The following is a 21843-nucleotide window of genomic DNA, read 5'->3' as shown; positions in this document are numbered from 1 at the left end:
AGCTTTGTGATGTGTGGATAAGAGGTCTCCTTCTATTCTGTGCATAAGAAATCCGCTAGCTGAGTCAAGGAAGAGTCTTTTCAGAGGGACTCAGCAAGTATTTGAAAATCTTTCATTTGGGCCTCCTTGAGTGCTTTCAAGAAAAACAGTTGTGTAGTTGGAACATGGTAGTACTTGCTATGAAGTAGGTGCTAAATCTGACCAAAAGGGGTCGGTAGCACCTTGCATTAGGATTTGCAATGGTTTTGTTTTTGTTTTTGTTTTTTCCAAACACATTACACAATTTTCTAAAACTCCTCCCTCTCCTTCTCTGCCATTTTCAAGAATAGAGCATGCCAGGTGGACACCTGTAAAACCCTCCCTCAACTTCCTTGATTTGGGGTTTAACAGGCAACTCCTGGTAAATCCTAATGTGGTGCTTTGGTGTGCCCTTAAGCTCCAGCTGCCTGTGCTGTGTCTCTGCTGGAGGTTTCCCCTTCTGAAGCTGAGTCAAGGAAACGCTTGGTTCTCCACTGTTGCAATCTGAAGCCCAGCATTTTAGCTTTACGCACTGATGGAAAAAACATGTACCCCCTTCTCATAAATCAGATTTGGGGACAATAGATTTGGAAGGAAGCAAAACAGGACTAGTAGCAATGTGTGGTTATGACTTAAACCACCACAGCTATCCTTGCCCTTTTCTGAATCCTGTGACAGCATAAACCTCCAAACTTTCCTCTGGAAAAGAAAGAGAAGCCTTACTGGTTATGTGGATGTCAGATAAACACAGGGCACCTGTGCTCACAGAAGAGAAGTTTGGCTTCAGCTACAGAAATTTCTTGTTTAGTATTTCCTTGATCTCATGTGCTAATTGAGTGAATTCTCATAAGGTTCTAGCCATGTACATACTATTTCCTGCTTTTTCAAAGGTAGTTCAAGTAGGACTAGATTTTAAGGAAACATTTATCTTCAGAAACTTTGGGTTAACTTTCAAGGGTGTAATAAGGATTTGGGCTGCAAAACAGAACATACTCAATTTGATCTCCTTGTGTAGCTCATGTAAGTCCTGGAAGGCTACAGCAAGAAGCAGCAACATTATCTGTGCGTATTTGCTCAGCACTCCCACTTGTAGGGCTCTGTTTTCAGCTGATTGCTTGCCAGGTTGGAACCACTTGGCCTTGGCACTTTCATGGCAGGTTTCCCTGGCAAGCATCAGTCTGAATGAAACTTTCCAGAAACAGCAAAAGTGAGTCGGCTTTCTAAGATAGGAAGGGAAAAATATATTTTGCTTTTATGTCTAGAAAATATCTCATAGCCTCTTCATTAAGAAGCTCTTGTGCAGACTTTTTTTTTTTTTGGCTTTGTTTTTATTATTATTTTTAATCCAACACAGGAATGGTTGTGGAGTCAAGGATTTCCCGGTTTTTCTGATCTGGAGAAAAATAAAGGTTTATGTTAGTCTGTCGCCTTAAACTGGCGTCCATGGCCAAAACAGAGGAGGCTTTAAAAGCGAATGTCCCCGTTCCCCTCTCCCCCTAGCCCAGGGGGCCGCCCATTATCCCGAAACACCTCCGCGACCCGGCCGCTTTCCCCCGGCGGCGAGCCGCCATTTTGTGCGCTCGGGTGGGAGCGGCCTCCCGGGCCGCTAGATGGCGGCCGTGCTCTGCGGCCCCCGGCCGTGCTGCTGCGGCGGGGCGGGGCGGGGCGGGGCTGGGCCGCGGAGAGGCCGCCCAAGGGCGAGGAGGGGACGAGGTGTTTGAGGCGGCACCTCGGGAGCAAAGGCTGTCTGCACGCCTGGCAGGAATCCCCACGCGTGCCTGCCGTGGGTCATCGAGTGGTAGGTTTCCCAGAAGCGCTGTTGCAGTGGGTTTGAGCTGGAAGTGTATGGGTCTGAAGGCAAAACCTCTAAAACTCATGTCCTCCACTGAGTTCCCTATGCCTGCATGCATGGAAATCAGGAACACGCTTGGTTCTGTTCAGACTGAAATGAACTGTGATGATTTTCAGAAAACTAGTCTGTAAAAAAACAAAAGCTGTTTCTGTGTTTCTTCTTAGTCCAGCCCCTGTCTTTGGTCAAACTTTGTGTTGCAACTGTCTGGAAATAACATGCCAGGTTACGTCTTTTTCCAAATTGGTACAAAAAGGGTTACACTCCAATTTCTTTTGGGTCTGGCTCTTCCCTATATATTCTTCAAGATTGCTTAGATGAGATTGTCTATAGGATATTGCATTAAAAAAATGTAAAAACAAAGACCGTAATTAAGACTGTAAAATCAGGCACACGTTAAATTTAACATTGCTTGTACGTCCTGTATTTTCTCCTTCCTACAGAAGTAGAAATGCATTATGTGTAGTAAAACACACTACTTAATTTCCACCATGTCAGTATGTTCCTTCATCGTCTTTACTTCATCAGAGATATTACTTATACTCTGTTACGGTGACTGAGGTGGTGATCTATGGGGACACTTTTGCAATACTTTACAGTATCTGTAGAAAATCGAGCTGTGTTACTGCACAACACAGGCAGTGTTGTGATATGAAAGCCAGAACTGCCATTAATTTTGGTGGTCACACTGAGATGCCTTCAAAATGCTCTTCAAAGCACTCTGCATTTTTATACCATATTAGGTATTCAGAAAATCGTTATGATACATTGAACTGCAGCTGTGAGGACTCAGTAAACTTGGCCAGATGTTTCACATGGCACAAATAAAAAGTGAGAGAATTGGTGGTCATCCCATTAGCAAAGGTTTCTGTTCAGAGACCTGCCATGTGTTACATGCAGAGGCAGGCATGGGATCTCATTCTTCAGGCAGCATTCAACTGCCTTGACCCTAGGAATTGCAGTGCTCTCATAAATTTGCCACCTGTCTTCGGAGTTATTAAAAAAAAAACAGGAAAAAAGAAATAAGAAATGAGACAATGATTACAAGAACAACAGTTGTCTTGGCTATGCAGCTGTGATCACAGTAGAGCAATGTATATCATAAGGGATAGGCACAGAATAGGGCACATTAAGAGAAAACAGGCATTTGTAATTGTGATATTTTTTATCTTATGAATTTCTTCATTGCAAACACAATATTCTTTTTAGTATTTTTGCCATTCCCTAGGTTTTTAGAAAAACAAACTGAAAACCAAACTATATTTTGTGCAATCATAACAGCACCCACAGGGGTTATCTGAAAGATGGCAATCTTTGGATCCATCTTACAACCATCTCCTACTTGAGCTAACTATGTAATTGATAGTGGTAGCAGAGACTTATTTTTCTATACTGACTGTCAGCAGACAGGAAGAAGGGATGTGAATTCCCAGGATTCCCTAACCTGTTGCTGGGAATGGAGAAATTTTCCCATACCATCCAGATCACCGGAAGGGAGTCATCACTAATTGTCCAGATCCTCAAAGATTGAACCTCTCTGTCCTTGTCATACTACTCCTCATTTCCCTGTCTCAGTCTTCTGTCTTGTTCTCACTACCCCGGTTTTCTTCCCCATATTATTCCTCCTTGAATCCTTCATTCTGTCTTCCTTCATTGTTTGTAGCAATCTCAGCTCTCTCTCCAACTTCATAGCTCATTCTGTCTTCAGTTCACCTTGGTTTGCTGTCTTTGGGGCCCAGTACTCTCCAGGGTTAGATTAGATGAGCTGATATCATTTCAAAACCTGCAATTTTCCTGTTATCCCTTGACTATTCCCAACGTCTGGCTCAGCCTGGGTGGTACTATGCTGCTCCCCTGCTCCCACTCTTCATTTCCTTCACTTCCAGTACCAGTTTCCCTCATCCCGTCCCATATAACAGGGACTGTTCGAGTCTTGGAACCCTCAATTACAGTGTGTTTTCCTGAATGTAAGCACCATGCAAGTAAAGTTATTGTCCTGTCTGTTTTTAAGTTAGGTAGGTCTTATCTTCAGATCTTCTGAACTTTACCTACTTTCTTCAGTGTACTCTTCCTGCAAGAAGTTCTCAGAGAATATACCTAAGTGTACTCTTCCTGCAAGAAGTTCTCAGAGAATATACCTACAGCTCTTGAATGGGGAGGGAGTGCAGTTGAGGACAATCTTACACTGTCTGGAGCTCCATAGTCAAATCAGCTTGGTTGTGTTACAAGGAAACAGAAAGAGGATAGCGTATCTTCTGTCTCCTTCAGTTCAGTACTAAGTGTAACAGAATCACAGGTTTAAGTCCACAGGGGATGATCAAATCGTCTTTTTTTGAACTCTTACATGCTGTGAGGCCTTATGTTTCATTCCCTTAATAGATATTGGATTTGATAAATTGAATTTTGACACTGAGATGACCATAGTTTCTGAACAAGGATTGGAAAGCCTGAGGAAACACACACACATGCACACACTTGGATGAGAAATAATGTGGATCACTGCATTTTTCAATATCATGTTTTGTTTTGTTTTGTTTTCTGAGAGCTGACATGAGGGCAGTGTATAATACAATTATAAATTGAATATGTTAGGCAGGCATATATACCTTCCATCAGATTTCTTGCTGCACTATTTTCTTTTGTGCTATTTTCTTCTAGTCCAAGATAGAAGATGTGAAAATTCTGCTACTATTTTGGGTTGAGCAGTTTTCTTTTTTATTCCAGCAGAAAGGAGGAGTAAGCTTATGCCCATTATGCTGAATTTTATTTGATCCTCTCTTGGGTGTAGTTGAGTGCCATTTAAATACTTCCTTTGTAAACCTACAGAAAGAAAAAATAAGCCTCTGATGACATTATCTGAGGGTGCATGAAAGTAAAGATTTGGTTATACCTGAGTTACTTGTTTGTTCATTTAAGCAACAATGAAAATATGAGTACCTTACTTGGGTAAGTCTTATAATATTTAGAAGTCAATAAGTGGGGCAAGTTTTTCTAAAGAAGTCTGATTTATATGGTTTTATACTTCATGACTAGACAATCTAATTGTTTTCCAGAATTTGTTTTATCTTAAAACTGTGTCATACTTAATTTAGAAACAATTTCATTCACGCTAAGTGCATTAGCACATACCATCAGTAGTTAAGGAACTGGGGCGTCCAAGTGTGTCTTTTCTTTGAAATATCTTAATGATTACGAGCTCTTTCAGTAACTTCTTCCATTTTAAAAAGCAGGAAAAATAAGGAAAAAATCAAAATCGGGAAGAAACACAGAAGTTTGCTAGATTTACTGAAATGAAAAAGAATTATGTGAATTCTAAATAGGCCCAGTGCTTTGGCCAGGTAGAGGAAGGTGATGGCTATGTTTGAAGGAGTTAATATTATTATTTCTCTTCTGTTGGAAGAGCACCTGGAGACCCCATTTGTGATCAACTCCCCACTGTGTATTGCAGATACACATAATAGCCTCTGGTATGCAGGAGGTCAGATGAGAAGGTGTTCTGGTCCCATCTGTCCTGAGTCTATGAATAATAGAAGACATCCGCTGCCCAATGTTTACAATGAAAATAGACCTGGCTGATGGTGAGGAAACGTGGAGGTACTCTGAATTGCCACTTTATAGCTGGAAAACCGAGAAGCTAATACACAACTTGCCCAGGGTCACGTAGAAGTTGAGCTAGTCCAAGAGTCATACCAAGCGCCAAACGAACGGCTTGGCCACAGACATGGCCTTTCTCCTCAAGTCCCTTATAGTTAACAGACTGATCAGTGCAGAGGCAGGACGCATTACCAGCTCCTCTTCAGCTGCTTTGGAGGAAGTAATACTGCTATGCTCATGCAATGTTTGCTGTCCCCACCTGAAAAGGATGTACCAACACCCAGCCTTTGGACTAATTGTAAAAGTGCTGGAGCAGATCTTTGTAATTCCTTCTGTGCTTGCTTAGTGAGGGCAGGAAACAACCTCATGCTAAGCAGCGAAGGATTATTAAGCGTGTTTAGCAAACTGAATGAGCTAACTTTGATAGCAAGAGTTTAGGTCTAAATTCATATTCAGGGAGTTACGATAGCCCTTTGGACTGCCTGTGTCCCACTGTGAGAACTTCGCAAGACCCTACTTATCTGGACACCAAATTTGCCCAGCTTCTATGTGCGCCCACATTCACTTATGTTAGAAGTCCCTAGACATCTCAAGCTCTGAGAACTGAACTGCTTCAAATGAGACAGAAGTGGGAAGACGCATCTAAAATCACAAAGCTGGGGTTTCTCTGCCTGTCCCAGCTCCTGTGCCCCATCTTGTGCTGTTCTTGAAGCAGGCTTTGCAAAATACATGAGGAAGAGAAGTGAACACTGCATTCTGTTCAGTGACCATGTAGTTGCAATATTTGCCCAGGGTGCAATTCCTTCCTCTGCCTGAATGAATTTAGACCTGTGTCCCACCTGCTCACTAAGCTCTAGCTCTCTGAGCTGGGGCCATGCTCACTTCCCTTTATGTGACATAAAATACAGTGGCTTCCCTGCTCATCATGCTGGGCTTTTTTGAATCTCGTTCCAAAGCATCTACATTTCTCCACATATTAGCATAAGGAACGCAGCAGCGTTGCGCGGGGCTGGCCAGGTGCCACAGTACCTACAGTCGCAATGGCTTGCTCCCTATCTCCATATTCATTTCAGTAGCTTGAGCTGCCCAAACTCAGAGCTGTTCAACTCAAAAGTAGCAGCTGCACTTTTGCTGTTTTTTTCTGAAATTTCTTTCCTTATCAGTGGAGAGAAGTCATCAAGCTCTCTTAAAGACCTTTAAGGTGTCAGAGCGAGCACAAGGGGGAGCACCGATTTCCCACTGGCTTGTGCAGAGGATTTACAGTGCCTCAGTTTCCAAAATGTCAACTGGAAACAACGCACCGTTTCACAGGAGAAGGAGGAAAGAGGAATGCTTGCTATTCTTCTACACATATGCAAATCTAGAAAAATCAGCTGGTGAGATGAGTGCTGTTAAAACAGCTGTAGTAGCCCCAAATGTTTTTAGGTGTTTCACGTTCTGTTTCTGCTGCAGATGAAGAGAGCTGCTTCTCCTTCTCATTTCAAATCCTACTCTTACACCTTACAGCTAAGAATTTTGGTGTAGTGAGAAGTGAAAATGATGGTGAAATGTTCCAATATTTCCTCATTTGCTTTGTTTGGACCAAAGTGCATTTGTTACTGCCTGGGTTGCATTCAGTCTCTCCAACTGTTTTTCCTGCTGTGACCTTGTGATTTTTTTAAGGTTTATTTATCAGTTCCCTGGGAATCCTGAAACAGGGAAGAAAGTTGATGTGCAGTTAGCAAGAGGTGGTTTAAGGCTAAATGTGGGTGTCCAAACTCTGCATATCCCAGACCAAAGAAGTAAGCAAGATACTACCATCTTTCATAGTTTCTTTCAAAATGCATGATTTTTTTTTCTTTTCTGGTTTGCTCTCAGCCAAAAGCTGGATGTATTTGGAAAGCTGAAGCAAAATCAGTTTTTTGTTTGAAAAAGATATGAATAATTATTTTTCATTTTTAAAAATATCTTTATTTTCTCAGCTTGTACATTCAAAAGATGTTAGTCTTAATTGAGAATATATTTAGGGATTTATCATTTGTAACAAAAATACTAATACTGAAAAAAAATTAAAAGCCATGCTGAAATCCCCTTTCATTTTTTTTCCCATTTACATCAAAAGTGAAGAAGCATTGCTGTAAGCTGCTTGTCATTTGGTACAAAGCGTGTTTTCCCCCTGGCTTCAATGGAGGAAGGTACCTAGATGTTACTTTATGCTGCTGTTATCATGGAGGTTTGCATATGTGACTGATACAACACTGTTACTCGAGGATGTAGACAAAAAAATAGGATAATCTGAAGAATATTCACAAAGATGTAAACATGGTATGTACAGGTTTACATACATATAATATGTTTGATACTCTTGCATGATACCCCGGTGAGTTGACCACTGTGAAGCTGGCAGTGGCTGGGAGCAGTGACTGAAGGTTCCCATGCCGTTGTTCTTCGCTCCTGTGTAACGTCTTCGGGAAAACACTGCATTTGACTGACTGTTGTGTGGTTTCAGTTGGACCTAGTTAGTCTGAGCATCGTTTATCCACATGCCCGTATGTCAAAGAACTGTGGCTAGTAGGTTAGCATTCAATTATTATTAGCGCTGGTGGTTTATTTGTTGTTGGTTTTTTTTTAGAAAAGACTTACTCGCTTTGACGACATATTTTTGCTGTCTAAAAGCTGCAATGCATTCAGCATCAGACAATTTGAGGGTGTTAATGGTTTTCAGAATCATCTGGTTGTTCTTAAAGTGTTAAAATAATAATAAAAAAATGCACAGAAACATTATTGAGCATGTATTTCGTTTCCAGGAGGGGGGTGGGGGGAAGAGGAAATCTATTATTTAAGAAAGAAATACAGCCAGTGTGATAAAAGTGCCTTCCCACGTCTTCTGGCCAGGTGCTACGTGCATATAAATGTTTCACGTTAAGCTTTAAGATCAAGGAAGAGTCTGTGGGGAACCTTGTTTCCTGGAGATCTGCTTGCTAGAGTAGCTCCCAAGTACTGACTTCCCATTTTTTATTTGGTTATTAAGGATGAAAGGCTACATCATTTTCTGGAACAGCAGTTCCTTGCATGCCATTATCTTTGTCCACAGCTATGAAACATGCATTTCCATGGGTTCATGTGGATACTTAGCCTAATTCAGCTCAGCCACTATCACTGCGGCTTTACGTATCTTTAATTCAAAGGATCACCTTTATATCATATTTTAGAGTGAACAAAAGATATGTGGTTTCATTAGATGAGAACTGTCTTTTTTAGATACAGCTGAGTATAATAGGTCTCCAGCCTATGTAATTCTGAGCACTCTTTGTTGCTAGTGAAAAGAAAACATTGAAAGTCCAGTTTTCTGAAATGACTCATTCTGGGCAATGTGTGTATCTAAATGCAGCCTTACATGTCCAAATCATTAGCATGAAGTTTTGCATGCTACCAAATGTCTATAGAAACAGTAGAAAAAAGCAATTGCAACCTATTTGTACTCAGTTTGCATCAGCAAATCATCCATATCATCCATAGTCTTAGAAATTCCAGCACTTACTTATTTATCACAGCTACCCTGTAAAAATATTCCTTCCACAAAAGTCAAAGGCTTAAAAAAAAAAAAAAAAAAGACTGGCAAGAATAGCACAGATGTTTAAAATCTCTATATAACAGGCTTAGAAAATGTATCTTCGGCATGGAAAAAAGATCTCCTTTAGCTACTGTTATTTTAGTTGTGTTTTTTTTTAGCTAATTTTTATATTTTTGTTAAAATGTTATCAACACGAATGCTTCTGAAGTTGTAATAAAACATTTGCATTTATCTTTTCATTTTAAAATAGTAATAAACAAGCTGAAAAGCTCTTGCAAAATGTTATTACTAATATAAATGACAGAAATTATGCTCAGTCAAATGTAGCGTGTCACTGTGAGATGGTAAACGGCAATACCTTTCATACAAAGGTGTGAAGGAAAGTACAATACATGCAACAGTTTAGAATGAAGCAAAAGCTTTCAAAACAAAATGAAACTGGGTAATTTACCAGGGGTAAGGGTAAGTATTGCTATTTTTTTTTCCTTGGGGTTAAAAGATCCAACCTATAGATCTCTCTCTTCCTCTGACCTGCCTGCTTCTGTGTCTCACTCTTTAGTGTGTTTGAAGGTAATTCTGATTCATCAGGACACCTGAAAATAGGTGTCATGGAGCTGCTTGGGAAAAATACAGTGATGGCAATCTGTTCCTGGAGAGTTTGTGCTCATGCATTTTCTCTAACATGACACTCATATCAAATATAAACTTAACAAGGATTGATCTATATTCTGTACTCCTCAGTGGTTGTTGCTGGATCTATTTCCTGCTGACTCTAGGGAAGATTAATTGCGTCGCTCAAAACCAGACACGTAGTAGGGGTTGTGTGGAAAAGGGAAATGTATTGGTGCATATACTCACGTTTTATTTGTGGGAGCAAGAAGACCATACACGTACGTGTATATGTATGGGTATGCCTATATATAAAACTCACACTTCTAACTCTTCTGACCTAGACATACATACATACGAATGCCAGCATCCTTCACCTGAGACATACAAACTGATTTCTAATATAAAAGGCCTTTTTAAACACAGAACTTTTTAAGGAAAGAAAGAACATTCATTTGCAAGTAATCATAAATGGTAAACCAGAAATAATAAGTCCAAATATTTTCCATTTTTACATTAAATTCACTTTAGTTTGATTCCTTTTCTCTTGTTTGCTGTCTCCGCACCTTCTTGTGACTGTTATTTTTCACCAATACCTTTACAGAGAGTTTCTTAAAAATTGAAGGAAACGTATTTCTCCTTATAAATGTGATTAAGAGGAATTTCCATGCAGACATATGAAGGCAACAGGAAGAAAAGGGAGTAAGCACAACTCTTTATCATCTTCATAGTGAAAACAAGACTAAACCACAAGGCTTTGATAATTTGTTATGTGCTGGGGGTGTATATTGTTTTGAAACACTTTTGTGAGACTTTCCATAAAAAGCTATTCATATCAGATAAAAATTTATTTTCAGAACTTGGTCTTGCCTTGCCTATAACATTATGCAATGGGCATGGAGAAAACATCATCAATTTTTAAAGGAAAATTAAGTGGTTTTGTTTAACTTGCTGTTTAAAAAAGTAACATCTGGAAAAGCTTCATTTTAATTCATAATTTCTGTGCTGGAAAATCTAAGACTTAGCCAGCTAAACTGTGCTAACTGTAACCAGCTTTACAAAAGCCATTCTGTTTCTCCATCTTACTATTATTTATGGCACTTTATGTAAATATAAAATGGCTCCACTAAGATGCTTTCTTAAGATGGAAACCAACTGAAGGACTTTCAAATAGTAAAAGATAAAGATGTGGTTTAAATTAATTCAGAGGACGAACACAGATAAAAGCAGTGAGCAGGAGACTAATACCTTCGGCACAGGAAGGAGACAGGTGATCTGTCTCATCCACTGTCCTCACAGCTCTACATCTGCTTCTTTGCAGTAGGTTATTGGGATTTGAAATCTGTTTTGTTTTGTTTTTAGAATAATTCAGGTAAAGAGAGTTACTGGAAACAGGTGTTCAATGAATCAGGGCCTTTCCTCGCGGAAGTCTTAGACTTGTGAATAACTACAGTGTCCATTAACAAGAACAACATTAACAAAAGTGAAAACCATTACTCTTTTTCTCCTAATGTGGCAAAACATTTGAGTGCTTTCCTAGGTTGGGGGATGTTTGAACACTGCATTGGGGAATATACATAATTCTGTGACTACCTTTGTTGGGAAGATGATGCATCCTAAAAGTTGTGTTATTGAAGGAGTTTGAATTGAAGTCTCAGTTCATTTCCTCTTTTATAATTCTTGTTGGATATGTACAGAAAATCAGGGTTCCAGAAGAACTATCAGGAAAAAAAAAATAATTAAAAAAATAGGATTTTTTTTGCTTTCCTGTGTAGCATGAGGATATATTTCCTGAGACTTTCTGAGAATTTTAACCTAAAAAAATCTTGTTTGAAGGGACCTAAGGTACTGCATTCTGCTTTGGTCTCTGCCTCTGAAATGTTATTTTGAGGCAGTAAAAATTTTGTTTACTTCAGTGTTCTGTTAAGTGTGTAACGGTATGACAAGAACTGAATTTTTGGTGGGTAATTCTCATCCAGGCTTCCAAAAGGATGGAAGTATGGCTGTCTGTGATTACAGGACAGATGAACTGGTGACTAGTGTGAAAATCCATGTTTTTATGTTACTTAACGTTTTCCTTTATATTTGTCCTTCCTTCCACATGTGTTTTCTTTCAGATTTTCTTGTTTTCTTCTGTTGTTTTTTGTTTGTTTGTTTGTTTTTGAGGTGGTGGGGTTTTTTTGTTTGTTTTTTCAGGAAGCTTTTCTACTCACTGAATATTTAACGTTAACAGAAGTCTTTGAGGAAAAAAATAATCTTAAATACATCAATGGGATAGTAAATACTTTTATTTCTAGTACTTCCTTTTTATTACTAAATCCCTCTCTTTCTTGTTTCTGATCTCTTGGTTTTGTTCCCATTGTCTTTTCTCTGTCTCATATATTGTCTGATCTTTATTTTCCTTCTTTACATCTCTTTTTTATTTTCCCTTTAATTGTTCCCACAGTAGAATATTTTTTTTCTTTCTCCAAAGTATGGACTAGTTCTGTTTCCCTTTTTCTGAATCATTGAACCCTGAAAAAGATTTGTTTTTCTTTTTTTTAGGCTCAGTAATCCTTCTCCACTCTCAGGACTATGGAGGAGTGAGGTGGAGCCTTGTACTTCTGAGAAAGGATATAAAGCTGCTGGCATTTGCCCCCTACGAGGGACAAGGACCCGCATTCAAAAAAAAAAAAAAAAGGCAAAATGAAGAGTCCAGGCGGAGCCCCCTTGAGAGCTGAAAACTGCCTTTCCCTGATGTGAAAAAAAATGTAATTTACACTGTTTCAACAGATCCCGATTGCTCTAAGGTAAGCCTCACTTATTGATAATGTGAGTGGTTTGGTCTGTCTGTAATTGTGAATTTCAAAGCTGTTTACTAAGGCAAAGCAAAGTTTTAAAACTAGTGTGCCTGCCTAGAAAGTGTACTGTGACATGCACAGGGCTTGCCTTCAGTCCGATACATCTTCATGCTTTCCCTGCAAATCGAAGTGCGTGGTCATTAACACGGTGAGTCACAGTAATGTGTTATGATCTGATCTGGCATTTATAAGGAAACAGAGTGTCTAGCCCTGGCTGCCTCTCCTACAGGTCATTTGTCCTAGTGATAAAGAGAGTGGTTGCTCCCAAGGGAAAGGAAAGCCGCCCATTATGTCAGCTCACACCCTGGAAAAGGCTACCGATTTCAGTGCATCTGCTTGTGATGTGCCCTCTAAACGGGGTCAGTGTTATAAGTGGGAGCAGAGAGCAGTTTCAGCCGTGTGTGCTCAGAGAAACGGTGTAACTAACTCTGGCAAAGATAAATATAAAATATAGACAAGGTGGCTTGCTTTGTATTCACTTTTTTTAAAGAAATACATATATAATGATTTGTTTTCTGGATCATTGATTTATATGTCAGACAGATGAAAAGCAAAATTTCTATGATGCCTTTATCATTATTCTGACAAGGAGTGCTTTTAAGTTAAAGACTGATAAAGAATGCCAACTTTTGACATTACTAGAACAGCTCTATCAGCTTAATTTTCTTCTGTTTTCCTGTTGTCAGAGAAAGGCCATTAGAGATAAATTATGATCTCAAACTGGTTAATCTAGTGACGTGCATTTTTTTCCATAAATTGCCCTGGCTGGTTTTTAAAACAGAGTATAATCTCACTGGGAAGCAAGGTACAGATCGTCGAATTTGCAAATATCAGATATCATCAGTCTTTAGGCTAGTGGTTCTCAAACCACTGGAAGGCCACGGTGAGTTGTCCACAGCTGAAACATTGCGTCATATTACAGAAATAAATGTACAAACTCATTTGTTCTGTTTGGCTGTACTTTTCTGCACACAGCTTTCTTAGCATGCTGGAGACCGCTAGAGTGTGCTTAATTATAAGTCTGGTAGGAAGCACACGCAGTGGTGCACAGGGAATGTTCAAGGTTGCTGGAAGTTTATTCTTTCCAATAAATTAGGGAGCTAGTCCTCTTGTCATTGTAGATCAAAGTTAATTGACCTCATACCATTAGCATCAGTATGGTTACAGCGGAGAGTTTACAGAGAAAGATAGAGAATTTAAAACTGGAAAGTTTCATTTTGACCAGACTGTCTGTGCGTGTAAATTGTGGTTTCAGGCTTTGCATGAGTATGTCTGTGCAGACTCAGAAGATTTCATTCAAAAGTTTGTTGCACTCAGGCTCCAGTATATTCTGTTGCAAACCAGCCATTGTTGTCCCTGTTTTTCTTCTTTCTACCAGTTTACTAGGCTGATGAATGTTCAGCCACAGCATTTTCTATAAAACATAATTGACAGCTAATAATACTTTGCACCTTTTTAACCTGGCATAGTTGATGTTTTCAAAGCCTTTAGAAACATTAGCTGAATCAAGCGTCACCCAATCAAGTAGGGCAGTATTATTCATGTATTTTGACAGATAAACTAGAAAACAAAATCAGTTTCCTTACAACCACAAGATGTTTGTGTGAAAGCCAAGAAGAGAACATGTATCTTCTGACATTTATTCCTATGCTCAACCATAGAAAGATTTTTTTTTCCAAATATGAATATGATTATCATTATGATTGAAGGATTATGATTAACATTCTTTTGGGAATAGCTAATATGACTTCTTTATTTTTATACCAGAAGCTTTCAAGTGTAATATATCATCCTGAGTATATTATAATAGGACTGACACAAACAGAGAGTACACTAGAAAAATCCTCACTGCAGCTCAGCTGGATATTAGCACAGATATATACGGCAATATGTGACCTGAAAGAGAGAAACAAAGAATCGTAGAGAGAGGTGAGAAGATGCTGATAAAATCAGTAGAAAATACAGAGAATGACAGGGAAAAAAAGGAAGAAAAAAATAGGAAGAAAGAGGAAACAGGCTGGATTTATGTGTATCTAGTACTAAACTGTATACCGTAGATACTGTGTACAGAATGTAATAATTAGATATTATTTAGTAATATAAATATATAGAACCTAGATTCACAAAGTTTGGAATAAATATACAAATCATGTTTCCTGTCACAGTCTGTAAGGACTCTGCTGTCAGTTCTAAAACATAATGGTATGGGAATGAAAATATTCTGTATGTTTCACTAATGTGATATGATAATGTAATATATCAGTGTGTATCATATCATATCTTGTATCTGTGTGTTTTCGGTGAGCAAAAAGATATTTGGAGACAAATTCTTAATTTACCAGTGAATACTAACATTTCTATAGAAGGACAGAGCCCCAGAAAAATAACATGCAGAGAGTTATTCTAAATATAATCAACTTTTTTCATGTAGTGTGTGTTTGCAGTATCCACTTTCAAGACTTCGGTATCACAGAATAACTGGTGGTGTTTAGTCACTTTCTGCACCAGTGATTCCATCTGCTGGGGATTCAATTGATTTTTCACATCTCAGCATACGGGGGCCCAGACTGTGCCCTCTTGCCTGTTAGCGTGCGGTGGCACCAGCAGTAGGGGATGTCAAGGCAAATGCTTTTAGGACAACAGTGACGAGGATGGAAATACCACGGAGAGCTTTAAGGTTTCATGGAACTGCAGACGTTTTCTTAACTGAGCAGCCCAAAATGTGGATATCGTACAGCAAGAGGCTTTGTCTAGTAGGATCTTGCCTTCTTACTAATGTTAAAAAAAAATTGTGTGTTACTGTCCCTTAGATTGAAGCAAAATGTCTTTCCTTTCTACATTTGAATGTTATCCTCCAGTCTTTAAGCATGAGATTAATTCACATTATTTTTCTAATCCTATTAAACGATACTTCTGGGAAGACCATAAGGTTAGGGATGGATGTGGGAGCAAAGGGATTGATGCAATGTTGGCAGAGATTTCCCTTAATGTATTGTACCATCAGGCAGTATTGGTATTAACTGCATTTAATTGCCATCGGGGAACTTAAAATTTCTGAATAGGCTGAGGAGAATAATAGGTTCTCCCTGGGTGCTGCTGCTCTCTTTTGCACCTCTCTGATCCTATGGTTTCTCAATATAAAATGGTAACAGATAGAGGCCACTGGGACTGCAGTGCAAATAAGGTGCACAGAGGTGCACATTGGCATGGAATATGAAGGGGCCTGTTGCAAGGACTGAGGATGGATTACATTTTGGTTTCCCTGTCTGGTAAATATAATCCCTATGCTGGTAAAGCATATAATCCCTGTGTGGTAAAGCATAAAGTTTGTAAATATTGCTTGCTTTCATATACTGTTCCTGTAAAATCAACCTTCATTTCTTGCTAGGTCATTTGAAGCTCATGAGAACCTGAGACATGGTACACTCTGAATTACAGAATTAAAGGGTATAAACTGATTAGGAAAGTGAGAAATACATACATAGACAGGGAGATAGTGTTGTCTGTCAGAGAAATAAAAAATGGGACCACTGGGAAGAGGGATATTGAGAAATATCCAGGGTTCAGAACTGGGCAGGTTTGTTAATTTTATAGAGGGGGAGGGGGAGAAAGTAATAGTGGATTTTATGATCTCATAGGGGACTTTTAATTTCCTATACTAAGACATAGTCCATTGAAAATTTGGGCATTTGCATACCAACTTTTTTTTTCCAAATGTATTTTCCAGAAAGTCAGGGCTAGGATATTCTTGGAAGTGAATGAAGTTAGATTTTTTGTTTGTTTGGTTGGTTGTTTTTTACCAAACAATCAGTGAACCAGCAACAAAATGATGTTTTATGCTTACTTTCACTGAGCAGCAAGATCTAAAGGGGATGGACATAAAAACTTAACTTAAAGCAGCTTAGAGCAGATTCAATTTTGTTCAATTCTCTTTCTGAGAAAAGTAAAAGATAAATCTGTACTTCTGGGACCTTAGAAAGGCAAACTGAGAAACTGAGGTTATTTAGTGAGTACTGGTAAGCCTACAGATTTGAACGTGGAGGGGGCATATACCAACTTTGAGAAAAGTTTTATCAGCAAGCAAGATGACACTGGTAGGGAAGAATGCAAGATCTCCCAGGAAGGACAGCCATCTTAAACTGTGTGCTAAAAGAAGAGAATCCATAGGGAATGCAAAAGGGGGTGGACTAAAAGGAAAAATTATGCTATGGAGGTTAAAAGATTGAGAACTGAAGAGAGAAAGGCCAGCAGCTGTGTTACACTTGACCTTGCACTCAATGCCATGGCCAAGATGAACAGTGCTCAGGAAAAAGGGACAAGACTTGTGTCTCTAGGACTCCTGCCTCTTTTCTACCTCTTTTACTGTTCCATTTGGAAGATAAATAGTAAATTCAGGAGGAAGTTACAGGACAAAAAAGATGGCCTCAGAGCTGACTAAGATGAATTTTAGTTCTCCATCTATAAAGCAAGAATAATAATATATAATATATATCTATATAATGATATAGATAGATATCTATAAAGCAGGAATAATAATATATAATATATATCTATATAATGATATAGATAGATATCTATAAAGCAGGAATAATAATATATATATATTTGCTGGTGGAGTTGGTATATGTGAAAATACATGCATTCTTGCTGTAAAGCACCACAGACTTGGTGACACAAAAATCAGTAATTTTATTCCCAGTGCAGGAATGGGGAGCGTGTGAGAATAAGGTTTGGAACGATACATTCAATGAACAGTATTTAATATGTAAACATTTGCTGAATGAGGCAGTGATTTTATAGGGAAAAAAAAAAAGGTGATAATGACATTTCCAGATTGTACCATACTGCCATTTCACGGAGAAACTGAAGGTTGTGTGAGCAAACTTAATAGAGGTGTTTCCTTTAGTTTTGCAGTGTTTTTGTCGGTTTGTGAGTGGATGACTTTATAATCTTTATATACTTCAGACTTAGTGTTGCATAGATGTATTTATGTATATATATGTACACATACAGAGGGAAAGAGACAGGAAGTTTTATTATATGTGCATATCTTTTATTACAAATGTTAAAGACTGAAATACTGCGTTTTACATGCATGCAGAGCACTCAGCGCAGTGTGTCGGGGTGCGACAGTGCCGTTCCATCCACCAGGGAGCAGGATCCACCCGAGCTGCAGCCGGTCTGTGCGCAGAGTTTCACGGGGCTCAATGCAAAACTGTCGGAGCGATGCCTGGGGGTGCCAGATGGTGCACTTCTGGTGCCCGGTGCTGCTCATATCCACAGGGGCCTCCCAAGTGCAAGTCCACGGATGTGGCCAGAGGTACCTATTAGTGCAATTACTCTAAGAAACTAGTTTTTAAAATGCCAATAAAAGTGTTCATTTAAAATTCCAATCTGTATTGTATGTTACATTTATTCAAGTTAGCATATTGCAATTCAGGCTAAGGATAAAAAATGAAATTCATAGGCTACAGGCATTGACAAACATTGAGGAAAATGAGACATTTCCACTATTTATGTAGAAAAAAATAATTTCTTGTGACATTATACAACAATATCTGTGTTTGCTTTATTCACTGCTGGGTGTATACCTCGAGCTTACTGCATGGCTCTAAGTTCTATTAAAGACACAGCACTTCAGCAATTCACTGGCTTGCTTCTGTGATAGGAGGGCAGCTTCTCCTGCATTGCTTCTTCTGTCTGCAATGTAGCTTTTGCTGCTCATCTGAAAGGAATGGTGGATTAGAGTGAACTGTAGAATGTGCATTATGAACAGTACTATTTCAGCAATTCTACTTATAATGTTAAAGCAGTTAGGATTTTGTTTGTCTTTATATTTTTTTACACAAATTATTAACTTTTGAAATGATCGTGAAAATATCATAGTTATTCCAATATATCTGCATTTCAGCCTTTTCTCCTGTTCTTGATGTTCATATGAAATTTGACTGTTTCTTCCCTTTTATTTTCCACCTTTAAATATTGTAAATCAAGCAGTCAACACATCCAAAACATATCAGTTCTTTGAATCCTTCTGGAAGACTCCCTACTGTGCTCTCTGAATTTTTAAGCTTTTCAGCATCTCGTATGACAGCCAGTTTTCTTCCAATGGACACGTGCAATACGCAGCCTGTCAGCTTTTTCCCAACTCTGTCGCTCAGAGAGAACATTGCTGGGTTAACTTATGTTTGATAGCTGCGAGTGCTCAGGCCTTTCTCAATGAACCCTGTAACCATACTTCTTGCACGAGAAGATTAAACACACATTGCGGTAGCCCTTTGGTTAGTCTTTCCCATGCTCACTTCGCTCGCAGGCTGGAGTCACCAAGGCAGTGTGGTTTTGTGTACCAGTCTCGCTCCGTGTGCTCCCTCTAGTGATCCAACCACGTAAAACATTTCTTTCCGAGGGGGGAGAGCTGGAATTTCCCAGATGGCTCACAAAACGTTTAATGAAGTGTGCAGCACAACCATTTCATTACAACATATTGTGTACTTTTGCCTTTAATAACTGCATTCTTCATCTGAGAAGTCTCTGTAGCTTTCAGAAATGAATTACAGTAGTATCATTTTTCTCAAAATATATTTTTCCATGACAAGAATAGCACTTTCCTAAACTATTGTATTTATTAGCAACCTGTTACCCTCTGACACTAGTGTCATTTTCATCAGCCTTGATAAAGTGAGTATCATTTAAAATCTCCTGAAAAATTATTAAACCAGCTTTATTTTATTGGTTTTCTCCTTTTCTTTTCTTTTCTTTTCTTTTCTTTTCTTTTCTTTTCTTTTCTTTTCTTTTCTTTTCTTTTCTTTTCTTTTCTTTTCTTTTCTTTTCTTTTCTTTTCTTTTCTTTTCTTTTCTTTTCTTTTCTTTTCTTTTCTTTTCTTTTCTTTTCTTTTCTTTTCTTTTCTTTTCTTTTCTTTTCTTTTCTTTTCTTTTCTTTTCTTTTCTTTTCTTTTCTTTTCTTTTCTTTTCTTTTCTTTTCTTTTCTTCATGAAACAAACAACAACAAAAAAGACTATAAAAGATGAGAATTTTTATTCTGGTTTGATGGCAGGCAGAAAAATCAAGCTAATCACCTGAGGGTGAAATCATTTTCCTTGGCAGGACAGGAATTGTACTGTCCTGATGAAGAACAAGCTGACTTAGATGTTCTCCATCTTCAAGCTAAAGTATGAAGATCAGTGCTATTCCCAGGTGGCTACTGCTGCAACGGAGTTGCCCTTTTTTCCTGACGGTTTAGAGGCACTGAATTTGTAGAAATAGCGACTATACGTGATTTCTTGCTTTTTGCTCTTTCTTTGGTTCTGTACATGCCTACCGTCAACTACTTTTTCTCTGTCCACTGAGGATAGGAAGGTATCTATCAAGATTGCATATAGGTAAAGTGGAAGGTCTTGCACTTACTTTCCACATGAAAGGTGAATTTTACCCTGTTAGACAGATATAATGATAGCATAAGGGAATTTATTCCTTCAGAATTAAAAAATAATAGTAATTAAAAGAAGGCATAATTAATACATTGACTTCCTGTACCTTATAGTACTTCTGCTTAAGTAATCATTCTTAATTTATTAAGCAAGTTTTTGGCAACAGCATAGTTACTGAGGGATGGAGATGAGAATTAGTTATCCCTGGCAATTCCTAGCTAAATTAAGGAATTAAGAGGCAAAGAGATTGAACTGCCTTTTGATCCAGAAGTCGTTCTTCTGAAATACACTCTTACATCTTTGGAGAAGTCATGTGTGACTTAGTTGCTGTGGACAGGGACAGGATGTGAACTCTTTCCAAAGACGTCCGTTCAGCATGGATGTTCAATCCCCTGTAATTCATGTCGTTATGAAGAGTTGTGATTGAAATAATTTAATATCTCATATATTTGCATCAAGCTATTAGAAGAAAACATGCTTTTTAAAAGCTGAGGCTTTATTTCCCATATCAGAATTCTGTCTGTGGAGCATCACTGAGTTGGGTTTCATGTTCAATTCCTGACAGATATTTGAAAGGAGAACTTCTGCTGTAAGCACAGCAGCAGCTGCAGCTCAGCTTCCCCTGTTTACAGTGTGAAAGTCATCCTATTCACTAAAGCCAAATCCTGGCCTTTTTGGACAAATGTTAACTTCCTGTGAACTTCATCAAATGCCGAGACTGCCTGCGATAGCCTCCAGTTGCATGCCAACATCAATGCTTCAGTAAGCGTTTGTTTAGACACAAAGCACAGTGTACAGACAACATCCAGTTTTGGTGCTGGCTGAGTATTTCTCAAATTACTAGGTACAGGACTGGGTCCTAAATTTGCCAATAGCCTGGGCAATTACATAAACTAAACTATGAACAACTGAGAGCTGCTCACATGTAGTTTTGCTCCATGTGCACAGTGTCTCTGGTAGATCCAAGAGGTATTAAATCTAACGTGCATGTGAGATTAATCAGTGCATGTGCAGTGAATCTTACTAGCCCAGAAACACAAAGTGATTTGTAGTTACTTCATTACCAACCAGCAATTTTACACTAAAACCAATCTATAGCATAAACTATATGGAATATGGAATTAACCTGGCAGCAACCTTTGGCCATTGGCATTGCTTATTAATATCTTAATACTTTCTGCTAAATTCTGATTTAATTCATTACTATAGTTGGGGGAAAAAATAAAAAAATCCCTATTGAGAAGAATCAAGAAATTATGGCAAGCAAAAGAAAGTCAATGAAAAGGCTGCTATCTCCCTCGTCTGAAGGCCATTAATCAGCAAATGCCCAGCTCCAAGAAAGCTATGCAGGCTGGCTTCCTTGTGCAGGCTGGGGACTGGGGACAAAGGGGATGTGAAACCAAGAAAGATTCCAGGTCTTCAGAAAAATGCAAAGATGCTGAGTGGATTGTTCACAGCAGCTAGAGATGAGTATCTCTAGAGAGGAATAAGCAGAAACTGCAGCAAACGGCAGCTTCTCCTCCTTCAGGGATAGAGGTAACGTGGCTGAAAGCGACTTCTGTAAACTTACAAGCAAGGTGACAGTATAGATGAGACCTGCATATATTAGGTTTTTCTAACCCTTTGCATGGCTGCTTCATCTAAAAATAAAAATAAATAAATAAAGAAGTAAAGAAATAAAGAAAGACAGATTGATTTGTGGTTAGCAAATACAATCAGCCCAGCATGAAGGAAAACTGCACTGCAGAAATCCATCTGAAGGTTGTGGGATTCACCAGTGAGGGTGGCGCAGGGCAAAGCTGGTCTCAAGGAAGGCTTGCCAGCAGAACCAGAAGGGATCCAAGTGTATCTTGCCTTATAATCATGACACTGCTCTTAGATCATTGTTTTCCTTGCCCATGTGTTAAATTGGGCAATCACTATTTTGTCCACACTGCTCATTGAACAAGGTTTG

The 21843-nt window shown here is 38.8% G+C and overlaps 1 protein-coding gene across 8 annotated transcripts in view; it reads left to right on the top strand.

Annotated features, from left to right (window-relative positions):
- The window catches only part of TTC29 (tetratricopeptide repeat domain 29), a 382392-nt gene that overhangs the window by 171285 nt on the left and 189264 nt on the right, over nucleotides 1–21843 (top strand). For 4 of the 8 annotated variants that reach the window (XM_048071812.2, XM_066996061.1, XM_066996054.1 and 1 more), the window contains 3 exons: nucleotides 10228–10325; nucleotides 12168–12412; nucleotides 17565–17783. In XM_048071812.2, coding sequence (XP_047927769.1) covers nucleotides 17690–17783 — 94 coding nt within the window. In that variant the 5' untranslated portion in view covers nucleotides 10228–10325; nucleotides 12168–12412; nucleotides 17565–17689. Of the gene's footprint in view, nucleotides 1–1667; nucleotides 1817–10227; nucleotides 10326–12167; nucleotides 12413–17564; nucleotides 17784–21843 lie in introns of those variants that run through there. The other 4 variants (XM_066996057.1, XM_066996058.1, XM_066996056.1 and 1 more) reach the window with 3 other exon arrangements.

Source organism: Anser cygnoides, chromosome 4, assembly GCF_040182565.1.
Source record: "Anser cygnoides isolate HZ-2024a breed goose chromosome 4, Taihu_goose_T2T_genome, whole genome shotgun sequence".
NCBI lineage: Eukaryota > Metazoa > Chordata > Aves > Anseriformes > Anatidae > Anser > Anser cygnoides.
This window is presented reverse-complemented; position numbering and strand designations above follow the sequence as displayed.